The sequence below is a fragment of the Mixophyes fleayi genome, chromosome 6 (genome assembly GCF_038048845.1).
Source record: "Mixophyes fleayi isolate aMixFle1 chromosome 6, aMixFle1.hap1, whole genome shotgun sequence".
Lineage (NCBI taxonomy): Eukaryota > Metazoa > Chordata > Amphibia > Anura > Limnodynastidae > Mixophyes > Mixophyes fleayi.
The window spans coordinates 134,983,269-135,003,618 of record NC_134407.1 but is presented as its reverse complement, the minus strand read 5'-3'; the positions used below and the strand labels follow the sequence as shown (position 1 = coordinate 135,003,618).

The 20,350-nt window shown below is 40.6% G+C and overlaps 1 protein-coding gene across 2 annotated transcripts in view; it reads left to right on the top strand.

Moving 5' to 3' along the window:
* The window catches only part of LOC142160400 (formin-H-like), a 228,848-nt gene that overhangs the window by 174,741 nt on the left and 33,757 nt on the right, over window positions 1-20,350 (top strand). For both annotated transcript variants that reach the window (XM_075215301.1, XM_075215300.1), the window contains 2 exons: window positions 4,227-4,356; window positions 4,460-4,492. In XM_075215301.1, coding sequence (XP_075071402.1) covers window positions 4,227-4,356; window positions 4,460-4,492 — 163 coding nt within the window. The remainder of the gene's footprint in view (window positions 1-4,226; window positions 4,357-4,459; window positions 4,493-20,350) is intronic.

Genomic DNA, 20,350 nt, shown 5'->3' with positions numbered 1-20,350 from the left:
AATCATTAAAACACAGGGTATAAAAGATATATTCACAGTATGTAGTGTCAGGGAGGTATGATGTCAGCAGCTGTATATGCATGTTTTGTACGCTATTTATTTACATTGAATTAAAGTGAACTCGTCACCTAATCACAGTGGAGTGCACTTATCCAATATTTAGCCTATCAATTCAATAGTTTATAGTACAATAGAAAATAGACCTTCGATTCGAACTGCGGCTTCGAATTTCTTCATTGAAATGAGTTTTTTAATCTTTTTCTTTTTTTAAAAAAAAACAGCTGTGTTTACTTTTGAGATTTGCAATGCACAATAAATACAGTTGATCTTGTTTGACTTGTTCAATTATTTTTCCTGAATTTTCTAACTGATTAAGAGTTGAAATTTTCATATCCAGGAATATCTGGCTACGCTATGATTTCTAGACTGTTTTTGATGCTGGGGCTGCTCAATACAGTGATACTAAAGATGGGGTATGCCCTATTCTGTATAGGATGTGTTTACAACTAATATTCAATAAACATGAAACTATAACCTCAAGCCTTCTATTGAAGTGAATTAGAGTAGATGTCTGTGCCTATGACAAAGCTAATTCTATCTGTAATTATAGAAAGGAAATAAAGAAAATAAAACATTTTTTGACATGGAAATCATTTGCTATTGTTTTTAAAAAAATCACCAGTAGTTATATTTGTGTGTGCTTGTAAAGTGCTGCTTTAAACAGATAAATTGAATTAATTAAACCCTTCACAAGTGCTGATATAAATAAAATATTACAGAAACAATACTTTTAGCGAGTTGCTTCCTTTGAAGCATGGAGTGATATAAAATTGCCACCCCTCACATCCTTATCTAACAGCAATATAAAAAGATAACAACTGTGCACATCAAACACATTTTGGAGCTGAAAATCTGCATTTTTTTTTAAAGGTAATTAAGCATAAATTATCTTTGCAACACAGCTTAAGCCAACAGGAAACCATGTCCTTCACTTTTTATTTTCTTTATAAACAGATAGAATAAAGTTTCAGACATTATTTCACATTTCGCCTCTTTCCCAAGCAGCCAAGAAAAATCAGGACTTGTCCAGTTCTGGGACATTAAAAATCACTCAAATCAGGTATAGACTGTGTCATATAAGTTTGGGAGTTTCCACCCAACATCATCGTAGGGGCAAGGGTCTTGGCAACCATTTCAGTGCTACGCTGCTCTCCAACTCTGTCATCGCCTTCAAATACACAGGCAATGCTGAGTGCACTACAGTTTGGTGCACACAGTTCCCCCTTCACAAGCAGAGCAGTGTGAAGTGAAATACACCACCCAACTATTCTTGTAGTCGGGACAATGTCCTAACTAAGCAAGTCAGTGATTCAAATTCAGGGAATTCCCCACCAGAATCAGAACAAGGGCAACAGACCTGAACTTGTTGCTTTCATCCGAAGCTGTGAATTGTAACTTATGGCTTACGGCTCAACTTGTATACCAAGAACTGAAGTCCAAAAGTCAGGACACAGACTCTCACTTTTTATACACTCCAGTTCCTTTGAACACTCACAACATGCCCCTCAAGGATTCACACTTGTTTCCATGTCATAAAGTGCATGACACTCACTTGCTATTCCACATCAGGCATTACAAATAGAAATGTTAAAACAGGACTTAATTTTGCAAGATGAAACATTGTATTAAACTTTTTTTTTTATCTGGAAAGAGAAAATGTTGTTGGAGAAGAGCTATCTGGTGTACAATGTGTGGCACATCTTGTTTTAGGGATTTGGCAAACTAAATATTTGGTGGGTGTGGTTTCAACTGAAATAAAAAAGTCTATGTATTTTAAAAATCAAAACAAATATGCATTCAAAAAGCATAAGTACATTGCACAGCCTTCTTGCTAAGCAAATTGTGTGCTTAGCTAGAATGGGTATTGATTATACCAATCAATATCCAGTATTTTAACAAGTGTCTTTGGTCTATGGACAATAACAGCAATGCTTAAGATAACGTATAAATGTTGTTAAATAAATATAAAGGGAGAGCAAATAAAGGGTCATTCTGTTCCAGATATAATATGAATAATAATTTAATAATTTTAGATTATTTATTTCTTTAATATTATTTATGTATTGTACAATGGGACTGAAATACTGCTAAATGCGTGTGTAGTGGATTCATATATACACAAGTTGCAATTATGGTATTACAGTTAGTTATATCGGCTCTGACATTTTTTATACATTTCATTTTGCTGCCTTGCCTACTTCAACTTCCCATACATAGGAAGAACTCTTTCATTCACAAACTCTTTCAATCTTCTAGAAATAGATCTGGCAAGCCTAGCAACCTATTGGCAAGCAGAAAACAAGCTGGTACAGAAGTAGCCATGTCCCAGTGGATTGTGGCATGAAGTTGACAAACAATGTTGCTATTGCCAATGAAAGCGGTCATGTGTACTGCAGTTGGGGGGAAATAAAAGGCACTGGTTTCTGACACCAGGATATACTGCTGGACTCAATTTGAGACTATTGCAAGGCATACCATTGAGGTGGTAGTCTAGGGAAATCAATGACTACTAATTTGGACTTTTTGCTTCATCTTCACCCAATTGAAAAAGTAGGTGTAGATGTAGGCTATGTGTGGCTGGCGGAAGTGACATCACTGCCATCCACTTGTTATTCAGGAAGTGCTGGCTGACAGGAAATACCTGGCAGTCATCTTCAGTTCTCAGTATATACTACACAGTAAAGACATGTTCTCACAGTTCTCCAGTCTCTTCCTTTTGATTTGAACTCAGACAGTCCTACAATAAGCATATTAATAGACATACAAAAACCAAAAGTAAAAAAAAACATAAAAACCCTCGAAATGTTAAATTGTCCCAGACTAAAAATCTACAAAATGTTGCGCATAGCTTAAATAGGCTATTAAATACGGTTTTAGAGACTCAAATATATCTGGCTTGTAAATGACCCACCTTGGTTCAGGCGCGGGCTGGGAAAGGGATGGCCGGGGGGCACACAGACGGCCGCATCACATGACACGGGATCCCCTGTCATGTGATGCGACCGCCTGTGCGCTGACGCGGCCGCATCTGATGTCATCAGATGCGGGCGCGCGTACAAATGTGGAATATTGCATCCGGGGGGCGGCCGACCGGCCTACCCCCGGCCCTAATAGCGGTCTGACAGAGCGGCCCGGGGGGGCAAAAAAGCCGGGTTAAATTTACCGCAATAACGATAATAAGTTTAACGCTGCGCTAATTAGGGGGGAATTGAGAATTTAACAGTCATTGCTGTTGCCATCTTTGGTGATCTCTGCGGGCTCCTTGATAACAGTAGATGTCGCCACAACTACTGTGTGGGTAACAAGTGTCCGGGCTGTGTGTTCAGCAGTGAGCATGATACTAAAGAAAAATACCAGGATCAGAAGAAGAAAGAGTTTTTGAATTTAAATGAAGGACAGACATGGTTGCCTGAAGCTGACTCTTTCATTTCTACAGTGACTAGTTCATCTTTCATGTCTCCACCTTCTTCGGTCTTTCTTCATTCCACCCATATCACCCCAGAAGTACCAGAAACCAATGGCTACTATAATATTTGTGGTTCATAATGGTGCTACCTAACAGTGTCCACATGCACCACCAGCTACAATTGTTATTCTGCTACTTTATGTATCAAGTGTACCCTTCTTAGATTGTAAGCTCATTTGGACAGATCCATCTTTACCTTCTGTTTCATAGCATTGTAAGTTTTTTGTATTGTGATCCCTCAATGTACAGCATTATTAATTATATTATAGGTTAGAGAGTTATGGGACTGATGATGATAGGATGCTAAATGCCTTTTTCTGTATTTATGTAAATAATAAATGCTGTGGCCAATTTCCATCCACACAAGAGTCAGTGTCAGATCATTACATTTCTGTTATCAGGTGAATGGTCAAGAGGAGACTTGTCACTGCACATTCAAGTAACAATGGTCCTGTTCATTCCATTAAACTACATATTTCAGTATTATTTTAATGTGTGAATTCTAAGTTCTAAGAGACATCCACATCTCTTTTAAAATGCAGAGTGAAAGGGAGAAGCACAGGGGATATATATCTGTCTTAGCAGAGTGTTTTTATCTGTCATGTTGTGCAATAACTGATGGACACAATCTTCTTTAATACTTGCATTACTTGTGGATTGATTGCTCAGCCTGTCAATTACCTCTGTTTTCTGCCGGTAGATGTCCCAGCTTGTAAGTAAGGAGAAACGGTTCACCTTCTTGCATGCCCTTGTGGAGCAGATCATATTACAGGAGCCTGATTTGGCGAAATTTTCTCAGGAGTTGACAGAATTTGAAGCTGTTCCTGGTGGTAAGCAGATAAAAAAGCATTATTCAATCACATTCATAAAATCTCTGTACAAGTATAAAGTGCATTGATATAAAACCCATCTTTGTATTCATTTTTCTACCAGCTTCCGTCAAAGGCCTGAGCGCTGAAGTAGATGGTATGTAAATGTGTACAGCTTAGCAATTATCCAAGCAAAATCATTTTGCTATGTTTATAAAATGACTGGACAATTATCCTAGCAGGAGGTTATTTTCAGCTATACTATAAATATGCATTAAGAACATAGATACACTCACATCCTGCAGACAAAAAGTACATTTTAAAATAATAGCTGATAAATTAGCTGCTTAATTATGTAGTATGCATACATCATTCCCTGTTTTCAAGGTCCCTCTACTAATACCCCATTCATACTGCACCAAAAACCAGGGTTTTTGCAGAGGCACGCTGAAAAACCCGGGTATTGGTGCAGTATGAATAGTCCAACCAAAAAATCCCGTGTCTAAAATCCCGGGATTTAGACCCGGGATTTTGAAAGGGGTAATTCCCGGGTTGGACTCCGCTCGCCTGCAATATGAATGGTGCAACCCGTGTAATTCCTGGGTCTCACCATTCATACTGTAATGGACTAGAAATGACGTCATTTTAGTACCCAGAGGTCCCCCTGACAGCCGGCAACGCACCGGAGACACCGCTGGCTGAAAATAAGTTAAGTAAACATTTGTTATGTATTTTTTTTTAATTAAAACGTTTTTTTACACTTTTTTTTTTTCTAAAACCCGGGTCGGGCAGGTGCAGTATGAACCCGCCCGACCCGGGAATCTTCTTATCTATACTGCCCTGTGCCCCGGCAATATCCCGGGGTTAACAACCCGGGATATTGCCGGGGCAGCAGTATGAAAGTGGTATAACAAGATGTCCCTAATGTTGATCAGTGAGAGTATTCACATTGGTTTACACACATATTTGAAAATGTAGGGCAAACCTCACCAGGAGGCTGCTCCAAGCTTTCTAACTTGTCTGTTTAAAAAGCTTTTTAGTATTTCTGCCCAAAACATAGATTTTTTTTGCATAGTTTGCCTATTTATTATAGTTTAAAGTAAAGATGCTAAAAAATGCCCCATTTTATGGCCACGATATATGGTAAATAATACATTCTTCAATAGGCCCCCATTTTAAATTTAAATTTGAAATTTGCAGCTTGAGTTCGCAGTTCGCATTCGAGGATGTCTGATCATTGAGGCTTAACATGCACGTTGCATTCGAGGTTGCCTTTAGCATTCCAATGAGTGTTTTTATAAATTAGCATTTGTTTTATAATAAAACTGGATTTTAATATTTTTTTCCTATCAAACTGCAAACAATACTGTTGAAGGTTCAAATTTAAAATAAACAAAACATGAAATTGTATACATTTTAGTTTAAAAGCATTCAAACTGATTTTCACCTGTGCGCATATGTGACTTGAACATAGCTGAAACAGTTTGAATATCGTCAAATTTGATTTGACTCTTGTTTAATACATATATAATTCAAGAAATTCTGGTGAGTGTTCCGATATTTGTACAGTTTCGACAAACTAATTAGATAAATGATTATTATCATTTTATTATTATTAGCAGCCAATTCGAGCATCTCTACTTTAAAGTATTATGCAAAATAAGCTGGGTTTACTCATATCTTGTAACAAAGTTTGGGCATCCTTGTCAAATTGCATATTTCTTTAAATTTTTAAGTGAAAGGAGATAACACAAACTCTGCAGGGTGCAAACTTTATCATGACACATTTCTGCATATTTTAATGCACAATTACTGTTCAATCAACAAATTGAAAAACAAAACAATAAATGTGATAAATGTGATATATGCATACATTTGGGAACTCTTCCAGCTGATTCATTATAACCTTTTTAAAGGCTGCAAAGCTTGATTGACCTTTTATACCTTATAGTAAGCCAGATGAAGACCATTCTAACCTCTGAGGATGTTGTGCCTACTCTCAGAAGTCAAGGGCTTCTCTATGCAGCTGCATAATTACTTGAAAATAAATATAATTGATTGTTACCAGGCAGGAGAAGGATATGGCTTGATATTTAAACTAGAGATAAGCGCACTCGGATTTCCTGAATCCGAGCCCACCCGAACGTTGCCGATCCGAGTCGGATCCGAGACTGATCCGGGTATTGGCGCCAAATGAAAACTTGAAAGCGAGGCTCCTAGTCATAATCCCGTTGTCGGATCTCGCGATACTCGGATCCTATAAATTCCCCGCTAGTCGCCGCCATCTTCACTCGGGCATTGATCAGGGTAGAGGGAGGGTGTGTTAGGTGGTCCTCTGTTCTAGTAGATCTCGTGCTGTGCTGTTTAGTTCTGTGCTGTGCTGTGCTGTGCTGTGCTGTGCTGTGCTGTGCTGTGCTGTGTTCTGCAGTATCAGTCCAGTGGTGCTGTGTGCTGTGCTCTGTCAATTTTGAGTTCAGTGGTGCTGCTGGGTCCTGTGTGCTGTGTCCTGTTCAGTCCAGTGGTCCTGTATCCCATGCTCTGTGCTTCTAAGGGCATAGTTATTTCCCCAATATTCCCAAGTGTTTAAAAATTTTTTAAAAAGTTAATAAAAAAAATATACAAAAAACTAATTAAAAAAAAAATTAATTACAACAAAATTTGCCAAACCAATCCTGCAGTATAAGCCCATTGGTACTGCAATATTACCAAGTTCACACATTCTGCAGTATCTTGTGCTACATATAATGGAGAGCAAAAATTTGGAGGATAAAGTAGGGAAAGATCAAGACCCACTTCCTCCTAATGCTGAAGCTGCTGCCACTAGTCATGACATAGACGATGAAATGCCATCAACGTCGTCTGGCAAGCCCGATGCCCAATCTCCTAGTACAGGGCATGTAAAATCCAAAAAGCCCAAGTTCTCAAAAAAAGCAAAAAGAGAAACTTAAAATCATCTGAGGAGAAATGTAAAGTTGGCAATATGCCATTTACGACACGTAGTGGCAAGGAACGGCTTAGGCCCTGGCCCGTGTTCATGACTAGTGGTCCATCTTCACCCAAGGATCTTAGCCCTCCTCCTCCCCCACCTACAAAAAATTGAAGAGAGTTATGCTTTCAGCAACAAAACAGCAAACAACTCTGCCTTCTAAAGAGAAATTATCACAAATCCCCAAGGCGAGTCCAAGGGTGTTGGTGGTTGTCAAGCCTGACCGTCCCATCACTGTACGGGAAGAGGTGGCTCGGGAGGAGGCTATTGATGATGTAGCTGGCGCTGTGGAGGAACTTGATGATGAGGATGGTGATGTGGTTATTGTAAATGAGGCTCCAGGGGGGGAAACAGCTGATGTCCATGGGATGAAAAAGCCCATCGTCATGCCTGGTCAGAAGACCAAAAAATGCTCCTCTTCGGTCTGGAGTTATTTTTATCCAAATCCGGACAACCAATGTATGGCCATATGTAGCTTATGTAAAGCTCAAATAAGCAGGGGTAAGGATCTTGCCCACCTAGGGACATCCTCCCTTATACGTCACCTGAATAACCTTCATAGTTCAGTGGTTAGTTCAGGAACTGGTGCTAGGATCGTCATCGGTACAGGGACACCTAAATCCCGTGGTCCAGTTGGATACACACCAGCAAAAACCCTCCTCGTCAACTTCCTCCACGATCTCCATCAGATTCAGTCCTGCAGCCCAAGTCAGCAGCCAGACTGAGTCCTCTCCAATACGGGATTCATCCGAGGAATCCTGCAGCGGTACGCCTACTACTGCCACTGCTGCAGTTGCTGCTGTTAGTCGGTCATCTTCCCAGAGGGGAAGTCGTAAGACCGCTAAGTCTTTCACAAAACAATTGACCGTCCAACAGTCGTTTGCCATGTCCACAAAATATGATAGTAGTCATCCTATTGCAAAGCATATAACTGCGGCTGTAACTGCAATGTTGGTGTTAGACGTGCGCCCGGTGTCCGCCATCAGTGGAGTGGGATTTAGAGGGTTGATGGAGGTATTGTGTCCCCGGTACCAAATCCCGTCGAGATTCCACTTCACTAGGCAGGCGATACAAAAAATGTACAGAGAAGTACGATCAAGTGTCCTCAGTGCTCTGAAAAATGCGGTTGTACCCACTGTCCACTTAACCACGGACATGTGGACAAGTGGTTCTGGGCAAACGAAGGACTATATGACTGTGACAGCCCACTGGGTAGATGCATCGCCATCCGCAGCAACAGCAACAGCTGCATCAGTAGCAGCATCTACTATATATTGTGGTGACCCACTCCTCTACGCAGTCCAGGTACATTTTTTGGTGCGATTAAGACCAGTTGATGGTTTTCTTATTATATTGTGGTGACCCACTCCTCTCCGCAGTCCAGATACATTTATTGGTGCGAATCATACAAGTTCAGGGTTTTTAATTTATATTGTGGTGACCACTCCTCTACGCAGTCCAGATACATTTATTGGTGCTTGTTAATGAATGTTATTGAGGTTAATAATAGCGTAGGAGTGAAAATAAGCCCAAAAACTTGATTTTTGAACTTTTTATGCTTTTTTCAAAAAAAATCCGAATCCAAAACCTTAAATCCGAACCAAAACCTTTCGGCAGGTGTTTTGCGAAACAAATCCGAACCCAAAACATCACGAAAATCCGAATCCAAAACACAAAATATGAGACACCAAAAGTCGCCGGTGCACATCCCTAATTTAAACCTGTCCAACTTGGAATTTCCACTGTCAGAAAGAAGTGGAAGTTAAAGGGGAACTGTTTAAGTCAAAGCAAGAACTGGAAGACCCAGAAACAATTCTGATAGAATTATTTGTAAACAGATCAGATAGACAAAGCAAAACCCATATATCACTGAGAAGGACCTGCAGAAAAGATTAACATTGACCAGAGTAGTGATTCATAATGTTGCGTGGAAGAGTTGTTCACACAGAAGTCAGTGTCTTAAGTATGCACAACATTTATTAGTTAGATAAGCCAAAAACATTTTGGAACACAACCACAAAAGATACAGTTGAAGAAAAACTGTTAAGCATCGTGGTGGATCTATTATGCTTTGGGCATATATGGCAGCCTTTGTTTCTGAAAATGTTGTCTTGGTGAAAGGAGAAATATATTCAACTAAATATTAGGGATGTGCACCGGCGACTTTTGAGGTCTCGTGTTTTGTGTTTTGGATCCGGATTTTCGTTATTTTTGAGGTTCGGATTTGTCTCGCAAAACACTTGACGAAAGGTCTCGGTTCGGATTTAAGGTATTGGATTCGGATTTTTTTTGAAAAAAACATAAAAAGTTTAAAAATCAAGTTTTTGGGCTTATTTTCACTCCTAGGCTATTATTAACCTCAATAACATTCAATAACAAGCATTTCCACTAATTTACAGTGTATTGTGAACACCTCACAATATAGTTATTAGTCCAAAACGTTGCAACAAGGTATCTTTCTGGACTGCGTAGAGGAGTGGGTCACCACAATATATATTAAAAACCCTGAACTTTTATGATTCGCACCAATAATTGTACCTGGACTGCGTAGAGGAGTGGGTCACCACAATATATTAAAAACCCTGAACTTTTATGAATCGCACCAATAAATGTACCTGGACTGCGTAGAGGAGTGGGTCACCACAATATATTAAAAACCCTGAACTTTTATGAATCGCACCAATAAATGTACCTGGACTGCGTAGAGGAGTGGGTCACCACAATATATTAAAAACCCTGAACTTTTATGAATCGCACCAATAAATGTACCTGGACTGCGTAGAGGAGTGGGTCACCACAATATATATAATAAGAAAACCATCAACTTGTTTGATTCGCACCAATAAATGTACCTGGACTGCGTAGAGGAGTGGGTCACCACAATATATTAAAAACCCTGAACTTTTATGAATCGCACCAATAAATGTACCTGGACTGCGTAGAGGAGTGGGTCACCACAATATCTTAAAAACCCTGAACTTTTATGAATCGCACCAATAAATGTACCTGGACTGCGTAGAGGAGTGGGTCACCACAATATATATAATAAGAAAACCATCAACTTGTTTGATTCGCACCAATAAATGTACCTGGACTGCGTAGAGGAGTGGGTCACCACAATATATTAAAAACCCTGAACTTTTATGAATCGCACCAATAAATGTACCTGGACTGCGTAGAGGAGTGGGCACTGGGCACCACAATAAAATATATAAAAAACCTTCAACAGGTCTGCATTACACTACACATACGGCTGCTCCTCCATCCTCTCCATCATATACATGTTGGAGTTTTAGCGTGTGACAACCTCTTGTTTTTGATAATGTCAGTGCATTTTGAATATTTTTCAATTTGCCCCACACCACTGAATGTACTTTATCTATGATACGCATCTATCTATCTTGACTGCGTAGTGTGGTGGCCCCGGTACACAATTTGGTACCGGGGCCACAATAAAATAAATACACCCTCCACGTGTCAGAATTCCACCAAACAAGTATCTGGACTGCGTAGTGGGGTGGCCCCGGTACCCAACTTGATACCGGGGCCACAATAAAATAAATACACCCTCCACGTGTCAGAATTCCACCAAACAAGTATCTGGACTGCATAGTGGGGTGGCCCCGGTACCCAATTTGATACCGGGGCCACAATACCTCCTCAAAACATGCTCCAGACAATTCGTCATTGACAGACCCCAGACAGACAGGGTCGTAGTGTTATTGTTTGACTTTGTAAACCCAAAAAAATGTCCCTGTTGCACTTGCACATAGTCGTGCAATGAAGACTGACTTTTTCATTTAAAGGCACGATCTTTCAAGTGTAGTGTTTGTAAGTCTAAGTCATATTATACTTTTGGTAAAATTGGTTTTTTTTGTTCCTCTTTATGGTAATTAATTAGTAATAGAATTAAAGTAGGAAATAGAATTAAATAGAATTAAAGTAGGAAATAGAGTGGTATAGAGTTGTAGTGTGGTATAGATAGAGTGGTCCACACAATATAATAATAAAACCCTCAACTGGTCTGAATTCCACCAAACAAGTATCTTGACTGCGTAGTGTGGTGGCCCCGGTACACAATTTGGTACCGAGGCCACAATATAATTTAAAAACCCTCCACGTGTCGGAATTCCACCAAACAAGTATCTGGACTGCATAGTGGGGTGGCCCCGGTACCCAATTTGATACCGGGGCCACATTACCTCCTCCAATTTCCAAGTGTAGTGTTTATAACATCTTAACACTACACTAATTCTAGCACGTCAAAACCTCTTGTTTTAAATAATGACAGGGCATTTAACTTTTGATTTAATTTATTGAATTTGTTGGCATTTTCTTTTACTTTTTGAACATGGCAAACGACTGTTGAATGGTCACATAATGCCAAAAAAAAAGGTGCAAGATGGAATTGTCCTTGGGCCCTCCCACCCACCCTTATGTTGTTGAAATAGGACATGCACACTTTAACAAACCAATCATTTCAGCGACAGGGCCTACCAAACAACTGTGGCTGAAATGATTGGTTTGTTTGGGCCCCCACACCAATAAAACAATTCATCTCTCCCTGTACAAACTAAACAGGCTCTACTGAGGAAAGATGTCGTCCTTATCCTCAACCTCTGATTCCTCTCCCCCTACAGTGTGTACTTCCTCCTCCTCACACATTATCAATTCGTCCCCGCTGGACTCCACAACCACAGTCCCTCTGTACTGTCTGGAGGGCAGTGCTGTACTTCATTGAGGAATTGATTATTCATTTTTATAAACATCATTTTTTCAACGTTGTGAGGAAGCAACCTCCTTCGCCGCTCACTGACCAGGTTCCCCGCTGCACTAAAAACTCTTTCCGAGTACACACTGGAGGGGGGACAACTCAGTTAAAAAATAGAGCCAGTTTGTACAGGGGCTTCCAAACTGCCTTTTGGAGTTCTACCACGTCACTACCTCTAGTTAATTTAGATTGCAAGGCTTGTAAATATAAATACTTTGAAGATAAAAAAAAGCAGGCTGCACAGACTGTGGAGCTAGAAAGTGAAATTAAATGGACCACGTTACTTTGGTGGCTATCTATGCCCCCCCCCCCCCCGCCCTACACTTGTAGTTGAATATAAATAAAGCAGCCTGCATAGACTGTAGAACTAGCAATTCAAATATACAAAGAAATGGACAAAGGCAGTTTGGTATCTGTCTGCATCAGATCCCCTCTCCACTAGGAGTAAAACAGAAAATTTTTTCAGCCGTTATATAATCTAGAATATAAATAGAAATTGAGAAATGCAATTTGGTATCTGTCTGCATCATAATCATCAACATCCTCCTCAGCGCCAGCTACATCAATATCCTCCTCCCAGTGCACAACATTCACACCTTCATTAGCCAAATCTGTAACTGGACTGTGGGTGATCCTTCCAGCATATGCAGAGGGCGTGCTGCAAATGCTGGATGGAGTCACCTCTTCCCGTACAGTGATGGGAAGGTCAGGGTTCACAACCAACAACACCCTTGGACTCGCCTTGGGGATTTGTGATGTCATCTGTTTAGAAGGCAGAGTTCTTTGCTGTTTTGTTGTTGTTGCTGACAGCATAACTCTCTTAAATTTTTTGTAGGGGGGGGGAGGAGGGCTTTGATCCTTGGGTGAAGTTGGACCACTAGTCATGAACACGGGACAGGGCCTAAGCCGTTCCTTGCCACTACTTGTCGTAATTGGCATATTGCCAACTTTACGTTTCTCCTCAGATGATTTTAAGTTTCTTTTTTTGCTGTTTTTTGAGAACTTGGGCTTTTTGGATTTTACATGCCCTGTACTAGGAGATTGGGCATCGTGCTTGCCAGACGACGTTGATGGCATTTCATCGTCTATGTCATGACTAGTGGCAGCAGCTTCAGCATTAGGAGGAAGTGGGTCTTGATCTTTCCCTACTTTATCCTCCAAATTTTTGCTCTCCATTATATGTAGCACAAGATACTGCAGAATGTGTGAACTTGGTAATATTGCAGTACCAATGGACTTATAATGCTGGATTGGTTTTGCAAATTTGGTTATAATTATTATATTTTTTTTTTTTTTTTAATTTTTTATTTTTTTTTACTTTTTTTTTATTTTTTACAAACTTGGGAATAATGGGGAAATAACTATGCCCTTAGAAGCACAGAGCACAGGACACAGCACCACTGGACTGAACAGGACACGGCACAGGACCCAGCAGCACTACGGAACTCAGCAGGACAGAGCACAGGACACAGCACCACTGGACTGATACTGCAGAATGTGTAAACTTTGTAATATTGCAGTACCACTGGACTTTTACTGCTGAATGTGTGAACTTGGTAATATTGCAGTACCAATGGACTTATAATGCTGGATTGGTTTTGCAAATTTGGTTATAATTATTATATTTTTTTTTTTTTTTTTAATTTTTTATTTTTTTTTACTTTTTTTTTATTTTTTACAAACTTGGGAATAATGGGGAAATAACTATGCCCTTAGAAGCACAGAGCACAGGACACAGCACCACTGGACTGAACAGGACACGGCACAGGACCCAGCAGCACTACGGAACTCAGCAGGACAGAGCACAGGACACAGCACCACTGGACTGATACTGCAGAATGTGTAAACTTTGTAATATTGCAGTACCACTGGACTTTTACTGCTGAATGTGTGAACTTGGTAATATTGCAGTACCAATGGGCTTATACTGCAGGATTGGTTGTGAAAATTTTGTGGTAATTAAAAAATATTAAAGTAGTTTTTGGTATTTTATAAAAAAAATTTTTTTTTATTTTTTTAAACACAGGGGAATATTGGGGAAATAACTATGCCCTTAGAAGCACAGAGCACAGGACACAGCACCACTGGACTGAACAGGACACAGCACAGGACCCAGCAGCACCACTGACCTCAGAAGGACAGAGCACAGCACACAGCACCACTGGACTGATACTGCAGAACACAGCACAGCACAGCACAGCACAGCACAGCACAGCACTAAACAGCACAGAACTAAACAGCACAGAACTAAACAGCACAGAACTAAACAGCACAGAACTAAACAGCACAGAGGACCACCTAACACACCCTCCCTCTACCCTGATCAATGCCCGAGTGAAGATGGCGGCGACTAGCGGGGAATTTATAGGATCCGAGTATCGCGAGATCCGACAACGGGATTATGAGTCAGAGCCTCAGTTTCACTTTTGAATTTGGCGCCAATACCCGGATCTGTCTCGGATCCGACTCGGATCCGCAACGTTCGGGTGGGCTCGGATTTCAGAAATCCGAGCGCGCTCATCCCTACTAAATATCAATAAGTCCTAGAAGCTAATGTCCTAGAGTTGGTGCAGAAATTGAAGTGGAAAACTGGTTGGATATTTCAGCAAGGCAGCAATTCCTCCAAGGGTAAGATCCTCAAAATCAGCCACAAGGTACATACAAAGATTATGTCCTTCATAGTTCCCAGGTTTACATATTATAAAATTAAATCTGTAGGGAGATCTCAAACATGCAGAGATCTCAAACATGCAGTACACGCAAGACGAAACAAATATATTTCTGAACTAGAAGAGTTTTACAACCAAGGGCTAGATTTACTAAACTGCGGATTTGAAGAAGTGGAGCTGTTGCCTATAGAAAGCAATCGGATTCTAGTTACCATTTATTTAGTACATTCTACTAAATGACAGCTAAAATATGATTGGTTGCTATAGGCAACATCTCCACTTTTTCAAACTCGCAGTTTAGTAAATATACCCCCAAGAGTTGTAATAAAACCCTAAAGCAATAATTGAAAAATTCTTTACCTGACTACAAGAAAGGTTTGGAGGTAGTTATTTCTGTCAAAGAAGATGTTACCAAACACTGACTAATAGGGTGCACATGCCTCATTTACTGTTTTTCAATCTTATATTCAGCAGTAAATGGTAATTGTGTCATGAAATATGCAATTTGATGAGGGCTACCCAAACATTTGCAAACAATTATACATAATATATAATAATGGGGAGACAGTTCGTTTTTATCTACAGGATACAAATAAGCAAATAAAATCACAATTAAAGCAAATTTTAGTTCAATTCTAACTAAACATTTTGATTTTATTTCTCTATTGTAAAGGAGGCCTAGTGCATAGCCCACAGAAAACAGTGATCACAATAAGCAAGTTTTCCCAACTTATAGATAGGTGGTGTCTCGCACTTGATATTCCCTGACTCTCTCCAGATAGTAAGATAAAGTGAGAAAGCTGTCCTATCCGTTTATATCTGCACAAGAATATATAAATCTGCAGACTGTTAATCAGACTGCTACCTGACTGTATATCTTTCCTGTCTGTATAGCCAAAAAACTAGAACTGTCCTGATGGAATGGAGGCCCACCAACCCTCCTTCATTCACGCCAGGGATCCTGTAAACCAGTCTTTACTTATGTTAAATAAAGAGGAAACATAGCTCTCAACTACTGAACTGAAATTTTCACACATATATGAAAGGAATCTAGGACACACATCGTGTGTGGTATTCACACGACATTTCACACCTGTAGTCACAAAATAACCATGCGACTCTGTCTCTGTCTAGACATGAATCTTTTGTCTTGTCAATGGCCAACTAACTGGCTTCAGTAGCTCTGCCCACAACAACAGTCTTAAATTCTGCCCCCAAGCACTAAATAAAAGCATTAAAGAAAATCGCAAATTAATTACACCCATGTGGTGCATTTATGTGCCTGTGTGCTGAATGAAAGCACGAGGGAGAATTTACCTCTGTCTGCAGCCTGTACCTGCATACTCTTTGGGATTTCACCTGTACCTATGTAGGAGATGTGTGGCAAATAACCCTTTTTGTCACACACCCCTTCCCTTAGCATCACCAACCTCAGTGAAGCAGACACCACAAAGAGTGCATCTCTGCGAAAGAGAGCATCTGCATTATTGTGGCCTATGCTCTACTGTAAAATGGCAGGGCTGGAGCCCTAAGATCCACCAGTTTACCTCCTTGTTCCTATGCATCCATTATAATGGTGCACGGTAAGTGACCAATGTGAACTCTTTTATCAGGAAGTAGTTCCTGAAAGCCTCAGTGACCCATTTGACTTCTAAACACTATTGTACCACCATGGAGTATTTCTTCTTTCTTGGCAAAAGTTGACAGCTAAAATAAAGGATGGGTTTCTCTATCTCAGCAGACCTCTATGAAAGCACAGCACCAAAACCCACTACAGATGCATCTGTTTGTAGATACAATGTACTGATGAAGTCCAGTGCTTGGCATATTGGTACTGCACACAGAGCTACATGAAAATTTTGCCAGGTAGCCTCCACTACTTCTGATCAGACCAAATTGTCTGGGGAAGCCTTTTAAGTAGTTCGGTGAGAGGAGCAGATCTAGTGGTAAAAGTTGCAATAAACCAATGACAGTACCCTATCAGACCCAGGAAAGTTCTCAGCTGGGTCTTCCGCACCAGTTTAGGCCAGTCTCTGACAGCCTCTACTTCATCCATAGGGGTTTGATTTCACCTTGCCCTACCACATACTCCAAGTATTTGACTTCTTGCATGACCAATGCACACTTCTCAGTACTGACAGCCAGACTCACTGCCCTGAGTGAAGCTGATGCTGCCTCCACCTTGAGTAAGTGCAACTTCCACTCCAGGGAGTGGATAACAATATAGTCCAAGTATGCAGCTGCATACTCATGGTCTTCTGAAGGGTTTCCCTAAAGGCTGTACCTTGTATTGAAACAAACTATCCAGGGTTGAAAAGGCTGTGTTAGTCTTGCATGTGGCAGTCTGCCAGTAACCTTTGGTCATATCTAATGTGGAAAGGTACTGAATGTTAGCCATCGTCTACACTAGCTCATCAATTCTGTGTACTGGGTACATGTCGAAACATGATGCTTCATTTAGTTTTCTAAAATCATTAAATAAACAAAAACTCACGTTTGGCTTGGACACTAACACGGTACAGCTTTACTCTCACTACCACCCCTGGAGGTGTAACTACATCATGTTCTATGATGGTGGTTCATTCAGGTACTTCAGAAAACACATCTAGCTTCCTCTGAACCATTTCCTCAGTCGGATATCACTGCTCCGGTGACAGACTGATCTTTACAGGAACTTTGGTATCCTGCAACACTGCCTTTATTAACAAAGCTTGTGGCTTCTCCCTCTCATGCCGTGGTTTCAACAAGTTGACATGATAAGTCTGGACTGCTTTCCTCCTGCCTGACCTACTTGACAGGCCCCACAGCCTCAAACACTTCATACGACCCCTGCAATGAGTGAATAGTTTAATCTCCTGTGTGGATACGATACCAGTATAAGAATGTTGTCCATGGTTGAAAAGTCCCGATAACAGCTGACTTTTTATAATTCCATTTTTGTCTTGCTGCACATATTTGCTGCTGTACCAATCGGGGGAATCTTCCAAAACTGTCATAAAACTGGGACATAAGTTGTCCCTCATACATCCTGTCATGTCTTTTGCTGCACTCTGTGTGAGTCCCCATAGCATTACTCACACTTATCTGTGCTACTTATGAGTATTGCCTCATCTATTTGTTACTTGCTTCAGTATCCGGCACTACAAAATAGGTGGCACCTTATAAATAATAATAATAATAATAATAATAATAGTAATAATGATCCATACTAATATTCTCAAACTAGGTCTGCACCACGTGAATGGGAACGAGCGGGCCCTGGAGTCCAGGTTTGGACATGTTCTCTGACATACTGGACATGTTCGACAAAACTTGTTTACTGCCATGAACACTCCTGACTAATAAAACCTGAGTAGTATCATCATTAGCATCATCACCATTTAGCTTCACTAATTCTGCAGCGCTCTATAGAGAACTCACTCACATTAGTCCTGCCCCATTGTGGCTTACAGTCTAAATTCCCTAACACACACACACAGCCAGACAGACTAGGGTTAATTTATTAACAGCCAATTAACCTTCTAGTATGTTTTTGGAGTGTGGGAGGAAACCTGAGCACCCAGAGGAAACCCACGCAAACATGGGGAGAACATGCAAACTCCTCACAGATAAGGCCATGGTAGGGAATTGAACTCATGACTCCAGTGCTTTGAAGCAGAAGTGCTAACCACTAAGCCACTGTGCTGCCCGTATATGCTCTCAGATTTTGTCTTCTCGCAAGTGTCCTCCACACAGATGTGTATGTGCAGCTTTAAGTACAAGTGAATCATGAATTTGTGGCACCAACAATTGCTCTAAAATTTTATTTTGAACTTTAGCAATTCTGTAAAACAAATAATTTTCAAGATATAATAGGCGATATCTTCTGCAGGCCTGTCAGCCTTCTCTGCACCATTTGCCTCAATTACATTTTTATAGACATTCACTAAGGTAGCATCTCCAAGTTGGTCTCGACCAAAGTCTCTCAGCGGAAACAAGTTAGATAATATTGAACAATCTGAGCCCTCATCAGGAGGCATGGCACCTTCAACCTAAGTCTTGTCAACTAATGATGGTAGTAACCGGTTTAGACTTGAACAGCTTTCCTTTATCTTTTCCCATCATTTTAGATGGCAGAAGTTTACTCTTCCGAACTGCACTCCAGTTCACTTTCTGAAGCATTGCGTGACATTCCCCTCTCCCTTATACTCAAGCTTGTAGTTTATGGCTGAACCTTCGGCCGGTGATTCCAAATATCGATGTGTAATGCTGTTTTGGGGCAACTTCTGCTATTGCCGTAACCGCATGGTCCACCTTTCCATATACCAGGTTTTGGCTGAAGTACAAATTTTGGAGCAGGTAGCGAAGGTTTGGGCATACGCTGCAAGGCACCATATCTCTAAACTACATTTGCCAATTCCTTAAATGCCTGAGAGTCCACCTGCAGTGCCCGTCTTTGCAGCCCTCAGTCCATACCTCAGATACAATGATCAATAGTCAGAATCTCGATCACCTGACCGCAGTGTTCTTCCCTGACTGCAACCAATTCTTAAGTGTTTTACAAAGTTTAGTATGCTGAGCACCAACCAGCAAATCTTTGGACAGTCTCCAGTCATACCATTGGTCCCCGCCTGCTCCGGTGACCCTAATTCGTGCCAGAATAGTGGTTTTCAGCTGCTGGTCCTCTTCCAGGTCTATAAAAGATAGAGAGATAGATGTTCATCAAAACTCTCAAGTGGCCAATTGGCTTAGGTGGCAGCACATTCAATCTACCAGATATGCTTTCACATTATTGTCTGAAGTTAATTTCCTCAGCGTGGGTGCAACTGGAGCTTTCCTGTCTCATCTCTCCTGAGCAATCTCCTCACGGAGAAGACATGTATTCTCCTCTTCTGCGCTGCTGTCACATTCACCAAGGCTCTAAGTGTATCTTCCATTTCCATGGAAATTTGCACTGGGAAGCGCAGTCTTGCTTCCCATAGCATCCCACGATGACACCATTGTGATGAAGTTGGTATACACACGGCACTTCGCACCAGGATAGCTGAATCAAGTGTCCAGTTTTATCATCAGGATGGTAAGGACAGAAGTTTTTTCAGCATGTAATAAGATCTGTAACCATTCAAAATCCCTGCGACCCTGTCTATGTCTAGACATGCATCTTCTGTCTAGTCACTGGCCAACTAACTGCTTTAGGTCACCACGCCAAAAACAAACACACATTCTGCAGTGGAGCAGAGCCTGATGTGAATTATTACATATTCTCCAAGTACAATTGCATAGTATTACTTGTACTATATAAATAAGCAATAACAATTATTATTATAATTTTTTCAAATAGGCTTAGTCCTTAAAGTTGAGTGATAGGTCTTATGCATACGTAGATGGACATCAGTTGTTCTTCTTAGAAATTCTTATATATATATAAATATAAATATATATATATATAACTTAACATGAGTGTCAGCAGGTATACTGTGCTCAACTGAGGTGAAGTATAATTAAAGATGGGCGGGTCCGGTTCCCCGAGAACCGAACCCACCTGAACTTTGGGTATCCGAGTAACGAGCTGAGTAGCGCCTGCTCCGAATCCAAATCGAGGCCGAACGT